At 44.8% G+C, this 14,927-nt stretch overlaps 1 protein-coding gene across 1 annotated transcript; it reads left to right on the forward strand.

Annotated features, from left to right (window-relative positions):
- Positions 1–269: 269 nt before the first annotated feature.
- ppl (periplakin) lies at positions 270–14,535 on the forward strand. The gene is made up of 22 exons (XM_027014732.3): positions 270–476; positions 4,208–4,304; positions 4,713–4,867; positions 5,105–5,225; positions 5,359–5,484; positions 5,804–5,845; positions 6,260–6,421; positions 6,935–7,042; positions 7,193–7,288; positions 7,455–7,577; positions 7,755–7,901; positions 8,070–8,221; positions 8,337–8,440; positions 8,629–8,786; positions 9,074–9,252; positions 9,378–9,516; positions 9,916–10,109; positions 10,476–10,626; positions 10,735–10,818; positions 10,927–11,043; positions 11,177–11,269; positions 11,378–14,535. The coding sequence occupies exons 1-22, from the start codon at positions 427–429 to the stop codon at positions 14,045–14,047; spliced, it is 5,268 nt and encodes a 1,755-aa protein (XP_026870533.2). The 5' UTR covers positions 270–426; the 3' UTR covers positions 14,048–14,535.
- Positions 14,536–14,927: the final 392 nt, after the last annotated feature.

Here is a 14,927-nt window from a genome sequence, read left to right on the forward strand (position 1 = left end):
CACTGCAGTTTAAGAGAAAACGAATATTTATGCAGGTTAAACTATTTGCAAGTTATAGATTTCGTAGTTAAGGAATACATAACGCCCTTAGTTTCTAAGGAACCTGAGATTTCTTGTTTATATCAGGAGCAATTTGCGTGCTTGACAGCAAATAAAAATGTCATTGACCGAGCATGTACGCACGTTGATAGGCTGTTAGTTTGCCACACCTACGAAGAAGGACACCCTCCGTAGTTAAAGTGGGCTTGTACGAGAGGCTCAGTGGCAGACAGTTGGAGGTGCTAAAGTGGGAGGGTGCGACCAGGGCTTCTAACGTAAACTCTCTACCTGTCTAAGCAGCGTTCAGAGTGACAGCAAGTGAAAGCACCGAAACTTCGCTTTGCCACGCGGATTCCGCCCAGACAGGCGTTTGCAAAATCAGTCAAAATGTTCAAGAAGAAGAGTTCGAAGACCAGCGTGAACATCACGCCTAAAAGGTCGGTCGTTTGTGTCTAAACCTGTTAAACGTTGTCACCCTTCTAAACTTTGTTGTTGTTGTTTTGCATTTTTTTTAAAACCCGACAAAGGTCCTGTGCGAAACCATATCTAAACGCTTTAGATTACCGCACAAGCGTTTTGGTGCGTTTACGGATGTATTTATTGACTTATTTCTCCTTATGTGCATCCTATATTCTGGAGGCGGTGGTCAGTAAGTAGGCCTGCGCATTATGTGTGTGCGTTGCGCATTTTGCGAGCACTGTTTCCGTGCTGTCGCGGGTGTGCGCAGCCTCTCCTGCGCGTAACTCGCTCAGCCCGATGGGTGTGGCGGCCGGGGAGCGAGTGTGGGCGCCGGGTTGTATAACGTCCTGCTCGTCATTTTTCTTCATACCTCTCCTTGATTTTTGACTCATTCATTCTTAAGAGGTGAGGTGAGCCCTCTAGTGAAGGTATCCGTTGTTATAGGATGTTCTTTTGCAGGTAACAGTAGATGAGAGTTTCTGTCCGTTCCCTCGTGCGTAACCGAGTGGGAATGTGCGTGCTATGCCAGAGGAGTTTCCTTATCGCCTCCTAGTTGCTACTTTCAATAAATGTGCAGGTGAAATGGCCATGGAGAGGCGGCCTGAACTCTGCATGCATTGCACGCAAACGAGCTCTCACTTCTCAAGCAGGACCTCCTTCACATGTTAATCAAGATATTTATCTTTTGTATATGAATAATCAATAGTAAATAGCTTATTGTTCTGCAAGAAAGTGTTTTTTTTTTTAACGCTGTGTTGATTACAGTAGGAGGTTAAAATTTGTCTCTGTAACATCACACCTTTTGGCTGTCGCATCGTTGCCCAGCTGTAACGCCATTACCCGGTTATATTTCTTTCATACCAGTACAGCGAGGCCGAAGTGATGAGGCCACACTGCACTACTCGGGTGATCTGGGACTGTGCTGCATGAGTTGTTCTGGAATAAACATTAATTGCATTTCTACATGTGTGGATGTTTGACAGGGTGGGAGATGGAATCTAAACAATGTCAGTGTTCCCTGCCCTTCCCATTGTAGCTTCTTCCATGCTGCTTGTCTTGTTTCAGCCTCTTTGTTGTTGTTTGGTTTTTTTCCTGCGGAGCTTGATTTTCTGGTCTCAGGTGAGTGGCCTGCCAGACCGAGTTTCGGGCTCAGACATGTAGGCTGGGCGTTCTGGATTGAGATGGAGATCTGCTGGTCGCAGCCACATGGACAAGTGTCAGGTGTTGGCATACTCTGATAAACCTTAACAGTGTAACAACAACCGAAAGGTTTGAAAGAGTGTATTTAAAACTGCTTCAGTGATGCTCACCTTGGTCTTTTGAAGAGTTTCTCACATGCTGTATAAGGCTTGTATGGGGTAGTTCAGGTTTTCATATTGTTTATAGATCAATGGCAGAATTTGATCAGAAAGTCATACTGTGCTATATAATATATAATGTGTGTGTGTGTGTGTGTGTGTGTGTGTGTGTGTGTGTGTATATATATATATATATATATATATATATATATATATATATAAAATTTCTTTTCCCCTTTGATAATATATAACATAATATATAACATTTCTTTAGTAATTGCTTAAGAATAGCAGTAACATGTTAGTAGTGTCCTACCCTAAGCCTAACCCTAAAGAGCACCTTCATTTGTGCTGAATAACCAAAAAACCCTTTTCTTTCTGCTCATGAACACACTGGCTCATCCTTGCACACGTATCTCTGCAGGTGTGTCAAATGTTTCGGTGCCTCGTGTTGGTAGTAGGTATGTTCCAGTCTGCTGGGGTGTGTTCTCGGTCAGGGCAGTAACGTCTGTGAGTAGTGCAGCGTTGACTTCCCACACATGAATGAAATTAGCTGAACCTTGGACTCGAGCATGCTTATGTAACACACACAAAAGGCTTCATGAGTCACTTTCTCTGCAGTTACCATGGAGCGTTTGTAGAGATGGTCTCTGCTTGTATAGGGTTTCGGTTTTGGTGAAACTTATTTAAAACAGATGTCAAAGAAATCAGGTTTGGCCTAAATGTGTAGTTTTCTTGTTAGCACATCAATGAAACTGGATGTTATGCAGGCATTTGGAGGAGAAACAGCCAATCCGAGGTAAAATTCCCCAGAAACAGCCTTTACAGGGGTAGAATTCCCCAGAAACAGCCTTTACAGGGGTAGAATTCCCCAGAAACAGCCTTTACAGGGGTAGAATTCCCCAGAAACAGCCTTTACAGGGGTAAAATTCCCCAGAAACAGCCTTTACAGGGCTAAAATACCCTTTACCTTCCCCAGCGCTACTGCACCAAACCCCACAGACATGCTGATACCACACTGAGCTCATACCCATAAATACAACAAAATCCTGGAGTGTGAAAAAAAATGGATGATTAAATAAAACATGTTTATTTTACACTAAATTTGATGAAATAATTTTTGACAAATGACAGGAATGTGCGAGATCTCTCTCATGCAAGCTTCCTGTCTCTCAGTGATCTTGCTGGCTTATCAATGTAAGGCACAGAAAACAGAAACTGCAAGGAGACAGTGATCCTTAAAGCTGCAAGGTGTGCTTGGATTGGAAACATCCACATTACAGCGCCACCATGCTGCGTGTTTCTCTGCGATCTGTAGCGGCTGGAGCCATGAGCCAAACATACTCCACTTTATATATTCGCCTCCGAGGCCTGTGTTGTCTCTATTGTTCTACGAGGGAAAGAATGATCGTTCACACCGTAAAAGTTTTTTCAGACATGGGTAGCCTGTCAGTCACTCGTACAGGTGAATTCCAGAATTTTCCCTACGGGCAAAGCCTGGCAACACTGGGAGATGTATTTTCGTCATGTTTGGTCACGTCAGGTGTGCAAAAGTTGCAGTTTTCTAGCAGTTCTCCAAATTTGCTCAGAAGGAACTGGTGTTGTGCTTTAAACACGTGGGTGTGGCATGCTGTATTACTGAGAAGTTCCATTCCTCATATGCTTTTATTCTAGTGTTTATAAACTCTTGAGTGTTTGCGCAGCCTGACTCCCTTAGGACATCAAAGGCCAGAGCCTGGTAGGGAGGCGGATCACAGAGCTGGGATGCTATGGGCAGGCCGGTTGGGACCTTCTAGCCTCTTATGTAAGCTGGTAGTGTCCAGACTTTTATGTGCATTAAAGCAGGACAAATAAATCTAGGACTGGACCAATTTAAAACAAATTTATAATTAATTTGCCTTCCCTTATCTTCAACCTACTTAGGAATATGTAAAATGTTAAAGTGGTAATCGGATGCATAGCTAAATACAAAACTACTGAAAATACCATGCACACTGCTGTTTATTTCCTCAAAAATTGTTTATTTCCTGTTGCTGTATTGATGTTGGTTTTGTTGCTTGCTTGTTTTTTTGTATATTGTTTCCCTCAAATATAAAAAACCTTTTGTTTTTCCTTTCTGTTTCTCTCAGATCCACGACTGATCTGTCTGGTCTGATTTCTTCGGTCTCTCCCTCAGATCAACGACTGATCTGTCTGGTCTGATTTCCTCTGTCTCTCCCTCAGATCAACGACTGATCTGTCTGGTCTGATTTCCTCTGTCTCTCCCTCAGATCAACGACTGATCTGTCTGGTTTGATTTCCTCTGTCTCTCCCTCAGATCAACGACTGATCTGTCTGGTCTGATTTCCTCTGTCTCTCCCTCAGATCAATGACTGATCTGTCTGGTCTGATTTCCTCTGTCTCTCCCTCAGAACACCGATTGATCTGACTGCCCTGATTGAGAAGCTGCAGAAAAATGCTGACAAGGTGGAGAAGAACATCATGGAGACGGAGCTGAACCTCAACAAGGTGTTTACAGGAAACACAAGCTAGCTGCCACTGGGATTACTGCCCCTAGCTTTACACTTTATGTAAAGGTTACACAGACCTATACAACCTCTTTCATTATTAAGGTCACTATTATCAGAATTTTATAGTTAATATATTAGCATTTTGGAATGTTTTTATTACTAATTATTAATGCATTGTAATAGGAGGATGTTATAATTATGAAAATAAGAGGATTCGTGCATTGTTAGTAACTTAGTAACTGTTTTGGAGTGAGCTGGTCCTTCACCAAATGTCCTGCAGTCATGTCCTGACATGTTCTGTTTCTCTGGAAGGAGAGAGCAGTTGGTTGTCATTGCACCATAACACTCCTTGGTCTAATTTCACTGTGACCTTGTTTGTTTTGGGTTTCTTGTTATGATTTCATAGGACATCACCAAGATCAACGAAGGCAAAAAGCCACTGTACCAGGACGCCACCAACAAGTCCATCCTGAACGCACTGGACCTCCTGACTGGGCTGGACGAGGACGCAGCAGAGGCCCGGCGCCTGCACCACCCCCAGGCTGAGATGATCCAGCAGGAGTGAGTGTCCCTGACCTCCACACACACGGCCGGGTGGCGCCTTCCTCCTGGAGGTGCCACCACGGCCAGGCACGTAAAACCTCCCCCACCAGAGTCAAGGGACCGGTCACAGCCACCGCCGTTTTTCGGTTTCAAAGTGGGCGGGGCCGTGGATGGAGAGCCAGTGATTACGTTGTAACGGAGGCTGACGGGGGCGGGACTGTAGGCAGGGTGGCTCACGGTCATGTTCTCTGTCAGCATGCGGCAGCTCCGTGAGCGGGTCATGAAGCTGCGTGACGAGCACAACCACATCTACCACATCACCCGCTCCGAAGGGGTTCCTAGCGTCAACTGGGGCAAGGTCATCGATGAGAAAGTTGTGAGTTACGACGTGCTTTTCCCTCCCGTGCTCAGACAAGTTCTCACTCTCCTGCACGCTTGCCTTGGGAATTAGGTTGTTCATCTGGGAATACAAAAGACTGATATGCTGGTGTGCGTGTGCGTGTGTGCAGGCAAATCTGAACAACAAAGGTTTTGGACAAGACCTGCCTACTGTTGAAAATGAAGTTGAAGAGCACAACATCTTTCACAGTGAGGTGGAGGCCCTGGCTCCCTACATAACTGAGGGAAATGACCAGGTGATCGGCCTTCTGTTAAACACCTCAGCCTTCAGTTAAATACTTTAGTCTTCAGCTGCTGGTTCAAACTGTAATTGTATGCCTTAACTATTTGCAGTATTTGCACTCATGTATCTTAGAGCTGTGGTCTACTTCTCTTTCAAAAACCACAGGTTTACATGGCCATAAGTGTCTTTTGGGTATTATCTGGTATATTGTGGCCTGAGCTATGTAGAACCTATGTTTTAAACTCTTATGAAACAGATAGCAGTATATTGGGTGTAAGTCTCATTCTGCAGTGGAGGATTTTTGACTGATCTTTTGTTCTTTCGTGTTGCAGGAGTACATCGGGACCCAGCAGATGAAATACAACAAACTCCTGGTAAATTCAGGCCACTCACTATTCCCTTTCATTAGCTTTAAACAGCTATGCGGGAGTCTGTCCCAAAATAAAAAAGATGAGCTCCACGTGCATTTGAATGGGGAGATCGGAGCATTACAGGAGCCGCTCGAAGTGTAAACATTTCCTTCTCATATTTATCCATTCAAAGCGCGCTCGCAGTGCTAGCTATACTTAGCCTTCACGCAGTCTTGTCGCAGCTCCCCATAACTGAGAACAATGCCACGCCAGCCTCTGTTTGTTACACCCTTGACTCATCAAAACCAAGAACATTCAGTTTAAGATGAGGTGGCAGCATTGTCACGGCACCTGTTTTTACACCCTGTTGACACTGCGTGCGCGTGCGTGTGTGTGTGTGTGTGTGTGTGTGCGTGCGCGTGCGTGTTCCTCCCCAAGGCTGCATCCACTGCCCGGAAGAAGCACCTGCTCAGTCTCAGAGACTACATGCAGCGCTGCACCAACGAGCTCTACTGGCTGGATCAGCAGACGGAGGAGCGCATCACCTACGACTGGAGTGATGCCAACCTGGACTACCCCGCCCGCAAGAGGCAATACGAGGCAAGTCCACACATGCGGGTTATGTACGATTAACACCTGTGCAGACCAGGTTAATTAACATTAGCACCTGTGCACGTGATAATTACCATTAAAACCTGTGCACATGTGTGTTAATTACCGTTAGCACCTGTACACGCATGGGTTAATTAATTAAATACGATGAATTATTTAGTAAATACACTGAAACTTTAATATGAAAGTCACAGCAGTGAGCAATGAAGGTGTGGACCCTACTCATGGTTGCTTGGGGAAAGGTTAATGACTTTATTCAAGTATTTATTAGAGTAAGACCTTGTATATTAGAGTATTTAATAAATGAAGATGTTCTATAAGACGTTAGATATTAATTTACAAAGTTATATATTAGAGTATTTATTGAGTTCTTAATGAGTGAAGCCCTCATTCACCCTTTCACAAATTTGCAAATGGTAAGCATCTTGCAACGCGCCTTCGTTCACCTGTTCCTGAGTGCCGCCTTCAACTGTTGATGCTCCTGTCACGCTGTCCCCACAGAACTTCATCAGTAAGTGTCTGGAGTCAAAGGAGATGACGATCACCAAGCTGAATGATGACGGAGAGAAACTCATCGCCGAGGACCACCCGGGCAAGAACGTCATCGAGGTATCATCACAACGACTCTCTAAACCAAAATAAGAGGTTGTAAACCAAATAGGCTGACAGACTTTAAAATGAGGTGCGGCATGTTGTGCTGTTCAGGGCGGTGGATTTTTACGTGGCAGCGTCGGGATGTAAAGGTTGTTTTCTGCTTAGGCACATACGGAGGCTGTCCATGCAGACTGGAAGGAATATCTCAACCTGCTCATCTGTGAGGAGAACCATCTCAAGCACATGGACGAGTACCACAAGGTGAGCAAGCCACAGTGGAAAGAGGAACGGAGGAACACGGGAAGTGTTCTTTCCTTATGATCCGTCCAGGTGGGGAGGCGTTCCACAGCAGGTCTGTTTGTATTGCTAGTGTTGGCGGCCTACAAACAGGCCCCAGTCTAAAACTGATGGATCTTATCCACTGCAGTTTCATAAGGAGGCCAGAGACACGCAGGACCTGCTGAAACGTCTGGAAACTGAAGTCCAGCAGAAGTACAACCCGGACTTCAAGGACATGTACCAGCTGGATGGTTTGCTCACAGACCTCAACGTAAATATAGTTTACTTACAACAAACATATTCCCATAGTCTTGTTTCTCTGTCTCCTCTAATACGTGTCCTTTGTTGACATTGTATGCATAAGTGTGCTTGTATGTGAGTATAGGTGTGTCTCATGGGTAAATGAGCGGAATATATTCAGAATCTGACCGTGTGTGTGTTTGGGCAGGACCAGGCTAAGGCCATGGATCACCTGGAGGAGCGGGTGAAGTCTCTGCAGACCCGCAGCATGCAGGTGCTGCCCCTGAAGCTCCGCAACAACCCTCCGCAGAAGATGCTGCCCATCGAGGCGCTGTGCGAATTCAACTCAGATGAGGTACAGGACACCGCTGCCCTCTTCTTCTGCCTTGCCAAGACACACAGGCTGCCGCAGAGAGCAAGCATGGAGCTTTCACTCTTCCGCTGCAGCGTTGGGGCTGATCCAGGTACAGTACGTGGGCTGATTCTTGCTGTTCCCCCCCCACCCCCACCCCTTTGCCTGCAGGGGCAGATTATGCGAGGAGAGCGCTACACGCTCCTCAGGAACAACGGCTACAAGTGGGACGTGAAGGACCCGGCGGGACGCAGCACGACCGCTCCGGGGGTGTGTTTCATCATCCCTCCCACCGACCCCGAGTCCATTTCAGTGGCTGAAAAGTGGGTATTCCTCTCTGTGCGCACTTATCCAGGGAAGTTCTCAACCACACCGAGAATGCACCTGTCTGGAATGGTTCCTGCAGGCCTAACACTGCACTGTCTTGTCATCCTGCAGTCTGGTAAGCCAGCAGAAGACCATCAAACAGAAGGTGGCCAGCAGTAAAACGGCCCTGCAGACCAGACTGGCTGAACTGAGGAAGGAGAGCCCGGTTGGTCAGGGTGCGTGCACGGGGTCAGGTTACCTGATGCATATATTCCTAGTTCAACGTAACGACTTTCAGATGTTATAGTTCCAAAATAAGCTTTAAAACGGTAGTATAGGAGCGTCCTCCCCGACCATAGTGGGAGCCCAGAGTACTTGAAGTAGAATCTTTGCACCTACTTGTCCTCTCATACCTGAACCCCAGACAAGCAGGAACAGCAGTGCCGGCAGTTGATGGCAGGACTGGATAAAGTGGTCAGCGACCTGAATAAGCAGGAGAAGGCAATTAATACTCAAGTGCGCCCCCCTCTGGAACAGACCCGTCCTCTACAGGACAGCGAAGACAGACTTCGTGAAATGAAGGTGAAGAATGACACGTCTGAGGGTTTCTGCATCATGATTCATCACACAACTATTTTTAAAAAATCATATTTAAAGGTCTAGCCCCATAACGTAAAAAAGGTCCACGGTTGCCATGGTTACGGCCATGGTTGCTCCACCCTGCTTTACCTCTTTAATGAAAATCAGCATCCGGAAATAATTTTATGCATGTATGACGTATGCTGATTTTCAGTATGAAGTTAATGTTGACGGCTTAGCCCAGCTATCTGCTTTCCTGTTGTTATGCCGGTCTGTCTGTCTGCTCGTAGGACATTGCCTCCGCCTTCCGAAGGATAGAACCAGAAAAGACCGCGAAGGTGCAAGAGGCTGAGGTCTTCCTCAGAGCCAATCCCAAGTGTGCCAGCACCCCACAGCTCTACTCCAAGGTGGCAGAGACCAACGACAAATACGACAAAGTGGACCGGCTGTTGAAGTGTGCCAACGACAAGTATGTAACACCTTTCTGCAACCACATGTGAGAAACACAGTGCCAATGTCGGGTCTTGGTTATAAAAACTAAGAGTAACATTAAATATAAAATTAGAAATGACTTTGACTGATTTCTTCTTGTAGACTTCAGAATTCCAACCGCCTGGAAAATTCCCTGCAGGGCTCAAAGAACCTGCTATCCACCTACGAGAACAGGCTGGCCCGAGAAGAGGTCGCACCCTCTGACCTGAGCTCTCTGGAGAAGACTCAGCGTGAGCTCGCTGTAAGACCTGCTGCCTGCGCAGCACAGCTCTGTAAAACTCTACATTCTGATTGGTTCTCACATGTTATTCAAACATCTGGTATTTCTGAAAAACAAACTGCAGTACTGTAATGTAGACTACTGATATAGAGCACCACTAATAGCTGTAAAGGACTATTTTTTCTTACCAGAAGCTTGTGGATGGCTAATAAAATACATCCTTATTTATTATCTCATTATTATTTAGAGTCAAATGATTGATTTTTCTGTTTTTTTTTTTCTTTTTTTTGGACAGTTTTATACCAGGGTTCTTATCAGGGTTTTGCCAGGGTTTCTTTTGCCACGGTGAAAGCCTAATCTGTAAAGTGGAATTACTGAGTTTTCTAATCCGTGGCACTTATTCTTGCCCTGTTGACACAGGACATGGCATCTGAACTGAGGGCAAAGAAATCCATCGTGCCAGAGATGGAGCAGAACCTGAGGTCTGCTAAGCTCAGCTGTGACAACATGGTGATCACGACGCAGGAGCACTGTCCTGATATCGAGAGGCAGGAGGCGGACGTGGAGAAGCTCACCAAACGCTACGACAACCTCAACAGGCAGATTGATGCTAGGTGTGCTTGTATTTATCACTGGTAACAACTGGTTACTGAAAAAAATGTCTATGGGTATGAATTACAAATGTCGTCATAGGTAGCAATATTTCTTCATAGAACATACAGAGTTTAATGTATTATGATGATTGATCAACAATAATTGTTTATCTATTGTAACCATTATAATTATGGACTATTAATTAACTACTTAAATTAAACATTGTCACAATATATGTTACTTGCATGCCTATAGTTTTTGTTTTGTTTTATTTGTTTATTTAATATTTATAGGCAATTATTCACATGCTTATTACAGAATAATTTACTGATCAAAAATACTTGTATTTAAAATTTTTGTAACTTCAACATGTTTTAATCTTGTAGGTCCCAGTATATGCAGAGAGCCAAAGCGTCCTACAACAATTACCGCAATGACTATGACAACCTGAACAGCTGGCTTTCACGGGTCCCGAACTACGAGCCCCGCGAGACTGATGATGTTAGACAGGTGGAGGCCAAACTGAAAAACCAAAGAGTGAGTCCATCTTGCCTACTGCGCATAATCGATGCGTTATTAGTTTGTCAGTTTCTAAGGAAACAAAATCATTTTTTGTAATTGATCGATGGTCTCTTCCATTTACAGAATCTGCTTTCTGACATCGCAAGAAAAGAGTCCGACTTGAACAATGTCGCAAGGAATGCACAGCTCTACCAACAGGCTGTTAAGGTTTGAAAGAACTCTGCTATGATTGTCCATTTTGACTTACCCTTTGCAGATATTCAGCAATGTCTCAACAGGTGAAGCCTATGTGTTTGCGCTTGTGATTCTCTCTAGGACTACGAAAACGAAGCGGAGAGGTTCAGATCCGTTCTTGATCTTGAAGATGGCTTGGTACCACAGACCTACAAAAGGAGCAGAATGGATTCTCCTGCATTGAGAGTCAAGGCAGAGGTACAAAAAAATATTAGAAATAAAATTAAGCAATCTCCCATTATCTTGCATTACAAATTCTGAGAATCTGATCATTTTAAATAGAAGTGTAATTTTTTTTTTTATTCCAGTGTATTTTATTCTTTTCCAATAGGAATCAGCCATTGAGGCAAAATTCACTGAAGTCAACGCGGTGAATAAACAGCGGCTGCAGAACCTGGAGTTTGTTCAAGGACTTCTCAATCAGGTACCATCCACTGACAAGTGCAGGGCCAACCCCAGACAAAGTTAACATGGCATCAGCTTCTTATCTTCAGCCTGTTAATTCAATATGTGGAACTTCACTGTTTAACAGCAACCAGAGGTCCCAATAATTGACCGCAAAGTTCAGTCAGTGAATGCGAGCGCCCCTGGAGATGAACCCTGGAGAATCAAGAACCAGCTGGAGGAAGAGATTCATAGAAGACAGCAGCTGGAGAAGGAACTCAAAACCATTCAGAGTGACATCTATGTGCTGGAAGGCCAAAAACCCCAGGACACAATTGTCAAGAAAGAGCTGATTAAGAAGGTACCTGATCCTCAGCTGGACGAGGAAATGAGCAAAGTCCAGCAGAAGCTCCTGGACGAGCGCCGGACCACCCGCATCCTAGAAAGCGAACTGGACAGCCTGCAGGTGAAGCTGCGTGGGATAGAGACGGAGATAAAAGAGGGAGCTCAGCAGTACACGGTCAAAGAGGTGCTCCGCATCGAACGGGACAAGGAGCAGGAGGAGGAAGTGAGGAGACTCCGGGACGAGCTGGAGGAACTCAAGAGACAGAAGATGGTCAGAGACAATGAAGCCGTTCATATGCAGAAGCAGATAACCATACTGTCTGCGGAGAAAAACAAGGAGCAGGAAGTCATTAAGGAGGAAGAAGTGATCAAGGTGCAAAACGATCCACAGCTGGAAACCGAGTACAGGCTGCTCCTGGACAGAAAACAGAAAGAAACGGACAACCGGCAACATCTTGAGGATGAGCTACGATTCCTGCAAGAAAAACTGAAGCGTCTGGAGAAGGAAAAGGCTATGGCCGAGGAGAAGATCTCCATCCGCGAGGTGCTTAAGGTCGAGAAAGACATTGTCCTGGAGAGGGAGGTTGAAAACCTGAGAAGACAGCTGGAAGATGAAAAGGCGAAACGCATGTCTTCTCAGAGAGAAAGAACAGACATTCAGAGGAAGATCACAAGCCTGGAGGAGGAAAAGTCAAAGGTGATTGTTCAGGAGAAGGTGCGTGAAATTGTTAGGCCTGACCCCAAGGCAGAGACAGAGGTTGCCAACCTCAGGCTGGAGCTTGTAGAACAGCAGAGAAGATGCAGAGATGCTGAACTCCAGCTGAAGTCTGTTCAGGACGAGTTGGTACTACTGAAAAACAGAGGCCCACAAATTGAATACAAAGAAATCATCAAGGAGATGATAAAGTACAAGATCGACCCTGAAACGGAAAGAGAGCTGGAGAAACTCCGAAATGAAATTGTCGACAAAACTCACCATATAGAGAAGTATGAAATAGAGATTCTCCAACTGAGAGATGAGATTCAGAAGTGGAAAGACACGAAGCCCCAAGTACAGACCAAAGAGGTAGTTAACGAAGTTATTCAATACAGAGAAGATCCAAAAACCAAAGAGGAAATTGAGACCCTTAAAAGGAAACTGGCTGAGGAACAGAGGAAACGTTTGGACTTGGAGGGAGACCGGTCCTCCTTTGAAGATAAAATCAGAGCTAAGAAGATTGACTTGTCACAGGTTAGAGAAAAGGTTGTACAACAAGAAGTTGTAAAGATGCAAGAAGACCCTCTCTTGAGATCTGAGTGTGACAGCTTAACCCAGAAGATCAATGATGAGGTGAGACAGAGGGATCTTTTGAAAGAGGAACTGTTGAGGCTGCAGCGTCAGAAGGCTGATCTGGAACTCCAGCTAGAGGAGATTGAACGTGAACGCAGAATGCGACGCGACGCCGAGCTCGAAATTCAGCGTCTGAGGGTTCGCCTCAACGAGCTGGAGATTAAAGACAAGGAAACTAGAGAGAAGGTCACAGTGAAACAAAAGGTTGTTCTGCAGCAGGACCCTCAACAGGAGAAGGAACACTCCATCCTGCGGCTTCAGGTTGAGGAGGAGCGGCACAAACGTGTCCTGCTGGAGAAGGAGTACAATGTGCTGCTGCAGCAGATAGAAACGCTGGAAAAGGTGGAGGTGCGTGAAAAAGTTGTCCGCACAGAGAAGATCCAAGTCGAGAAGGATCCCGAAGCCGAGCTTGAGATTGAGAGGCTGAAGAGGAGCCTTGAAGAAGAGACAAGGCGCCGGCAAGAGCTGGACCTAGAGCTCACTAACATCACCTCAAGACTGACAGAAATGGAGTTCACCAATACGAAGTCGTCTAAAGAGCTCGACTACATCCGAGATGAGAGCAACAGACTACAGCAGGAGAACCAACGCCTTCAGAACGAAATCAGGAAACTCCAGGCTGAGATCCACATCACAACAAAAGAAACCAAGCAAATCACAGAGTCCATCCCGCTGGACACCAGCAGGAACTTAGAACTCCGCCTGTCATCGCTGCAGAAGGAACTCTCTGACCTGAAACGCATCACGACTGAGAAAGACGAAGAGATTGAAAAGATGCAGAAGAATCTGTCTGCCGTGAGGGTGAAGAGAGAACAAAGAGAAAGTCACCTCCGTCGCTCCATCGTCGTCATCGACCCGGAGTCGGGCAAAGAGATGCGGCCCGAGGAGGCCTACAAGTTGGGCCTGATCGACTGGAAGATGTTTGTTAACCTTCAGAGTCAGGAATGCGACTGGGAAGAAATCAGCGTCAAGGGTCCGAATGGGGAATCATCTGTTCTTCACGATAGAAAATCAGGGAAAAAGTTCTCCATCGAAGAAGCTCTTCGGGCTGGGAATATCACAAACCGCCAGCTACAGCAGTACCAGAATAAAGAAATTAGCATCCAAGAGTTTGGTGTAATGGTCTCAGGAAAAAGCAAATAATTTCACAATACATTTTTTGTTTGTTTTATATTCTATCTCTACTTGTTTAAGGAGCTGCAGCTAAGGTTTTGGTTTAAGCACATTTCTTGGGCTTACAGATCGGATATAATTGGAATCTTTTTTTCTCAGTTCTTTGTCTATTTATTTTCAATGCATTCCTATATTGATGCATCCAGCTCTTCTTTCCCTACCTTTCTCATTTTGGGTTAAAAGAGAGAATTTTATCTTAATGTTAGTTTGTTATTTTGAAGGATAAGCAGAGGCATTTTGATTTTGCAGGGTGAACATTATCTGTATCTGTTCCTATGGTTCTTGTGTAAAAGGCACTTGGTAACAACACTATATACATATTACAAAGTATTTTTGCTTCATTATTGGAGGTGAAACGATCACAGTTAACACATGTCATGTGGAATGTTTCTTGACATAACCTGTGTCAGATAAACATTGTTTATAATGTTTCTCAAAGTAAAATACTTTTGGGCAAACCTGAGCTTCTTTGTTCCTTATCTGCTTTTTAGTGTCCTCTTGGAGCATACTAACATATCAGATCTCTCATCAACTAATAAATCGATTATATTATTATATTTTCATGTACTAAACATTTTTTAAATATTTCCCCCAATTTTCCATTCGGTATTTGTAGCCTTTTCCCTAGTATAGTAAGTACATTTCCGACATTGTCTTCAACTGGGTTAGGATTTCGTGACCATCCCCGTAATGACCAAGGTATTTTGGCAGTGCTTTACAGGACATCTGTAACATGGTGTGAACAGACAGACGCTTGCGGAATATGATTAGAGGCTTTAATACAAAAGTTTCGGTATCCATAAAAGTACAAAGTGTGATCATAACGAGAGAGAAGCAAATAACAGGCCAA

Source organism: Electrophorus electricus, chromosome 3 (assembly GCF_041902795.1).
Source record: "Electrophorus electricus isolate QZ-2024a chromosome 3, ASM4190279v1, whole genome shotgun sequence".
In the NCBI taxonomy this organism is placed as follows: domain Eukaryota; kingdom Metazoa; phylum Chordata; class Actinopteri; order Gymnotiformes; family Gymnotidae; genus Electrophorus; species Electrophorus electricus.

What these genes read in the sequence shown, in the direction of transcription:
- ppl (XM_027014732.3), top strand. Translation starts at nt 427, where the DNA reads ATGTTCAAGAAGAAGAGTTCGAAGACCAGCGTGAACATCACGCCTAAA. An exon ending in GCTGAGATGATCCAGCAGGA is followed by an intron (nt 4,868 to 5,104) that starts GTGAGTGTCCCT and finishes GTTCTCTGTCAG; the next exon opens with CATGCGGCAGCTCCGTGAGC. An exon ending in TAACTGAGGGAAATGACCAG is followed by an intron (nt 5,485 to 5,803) that starts GTGATCGGCCTT and finishes TTCGTGTTGCAG; the next exon opens with GAGTACATCGGGACCCAGCA.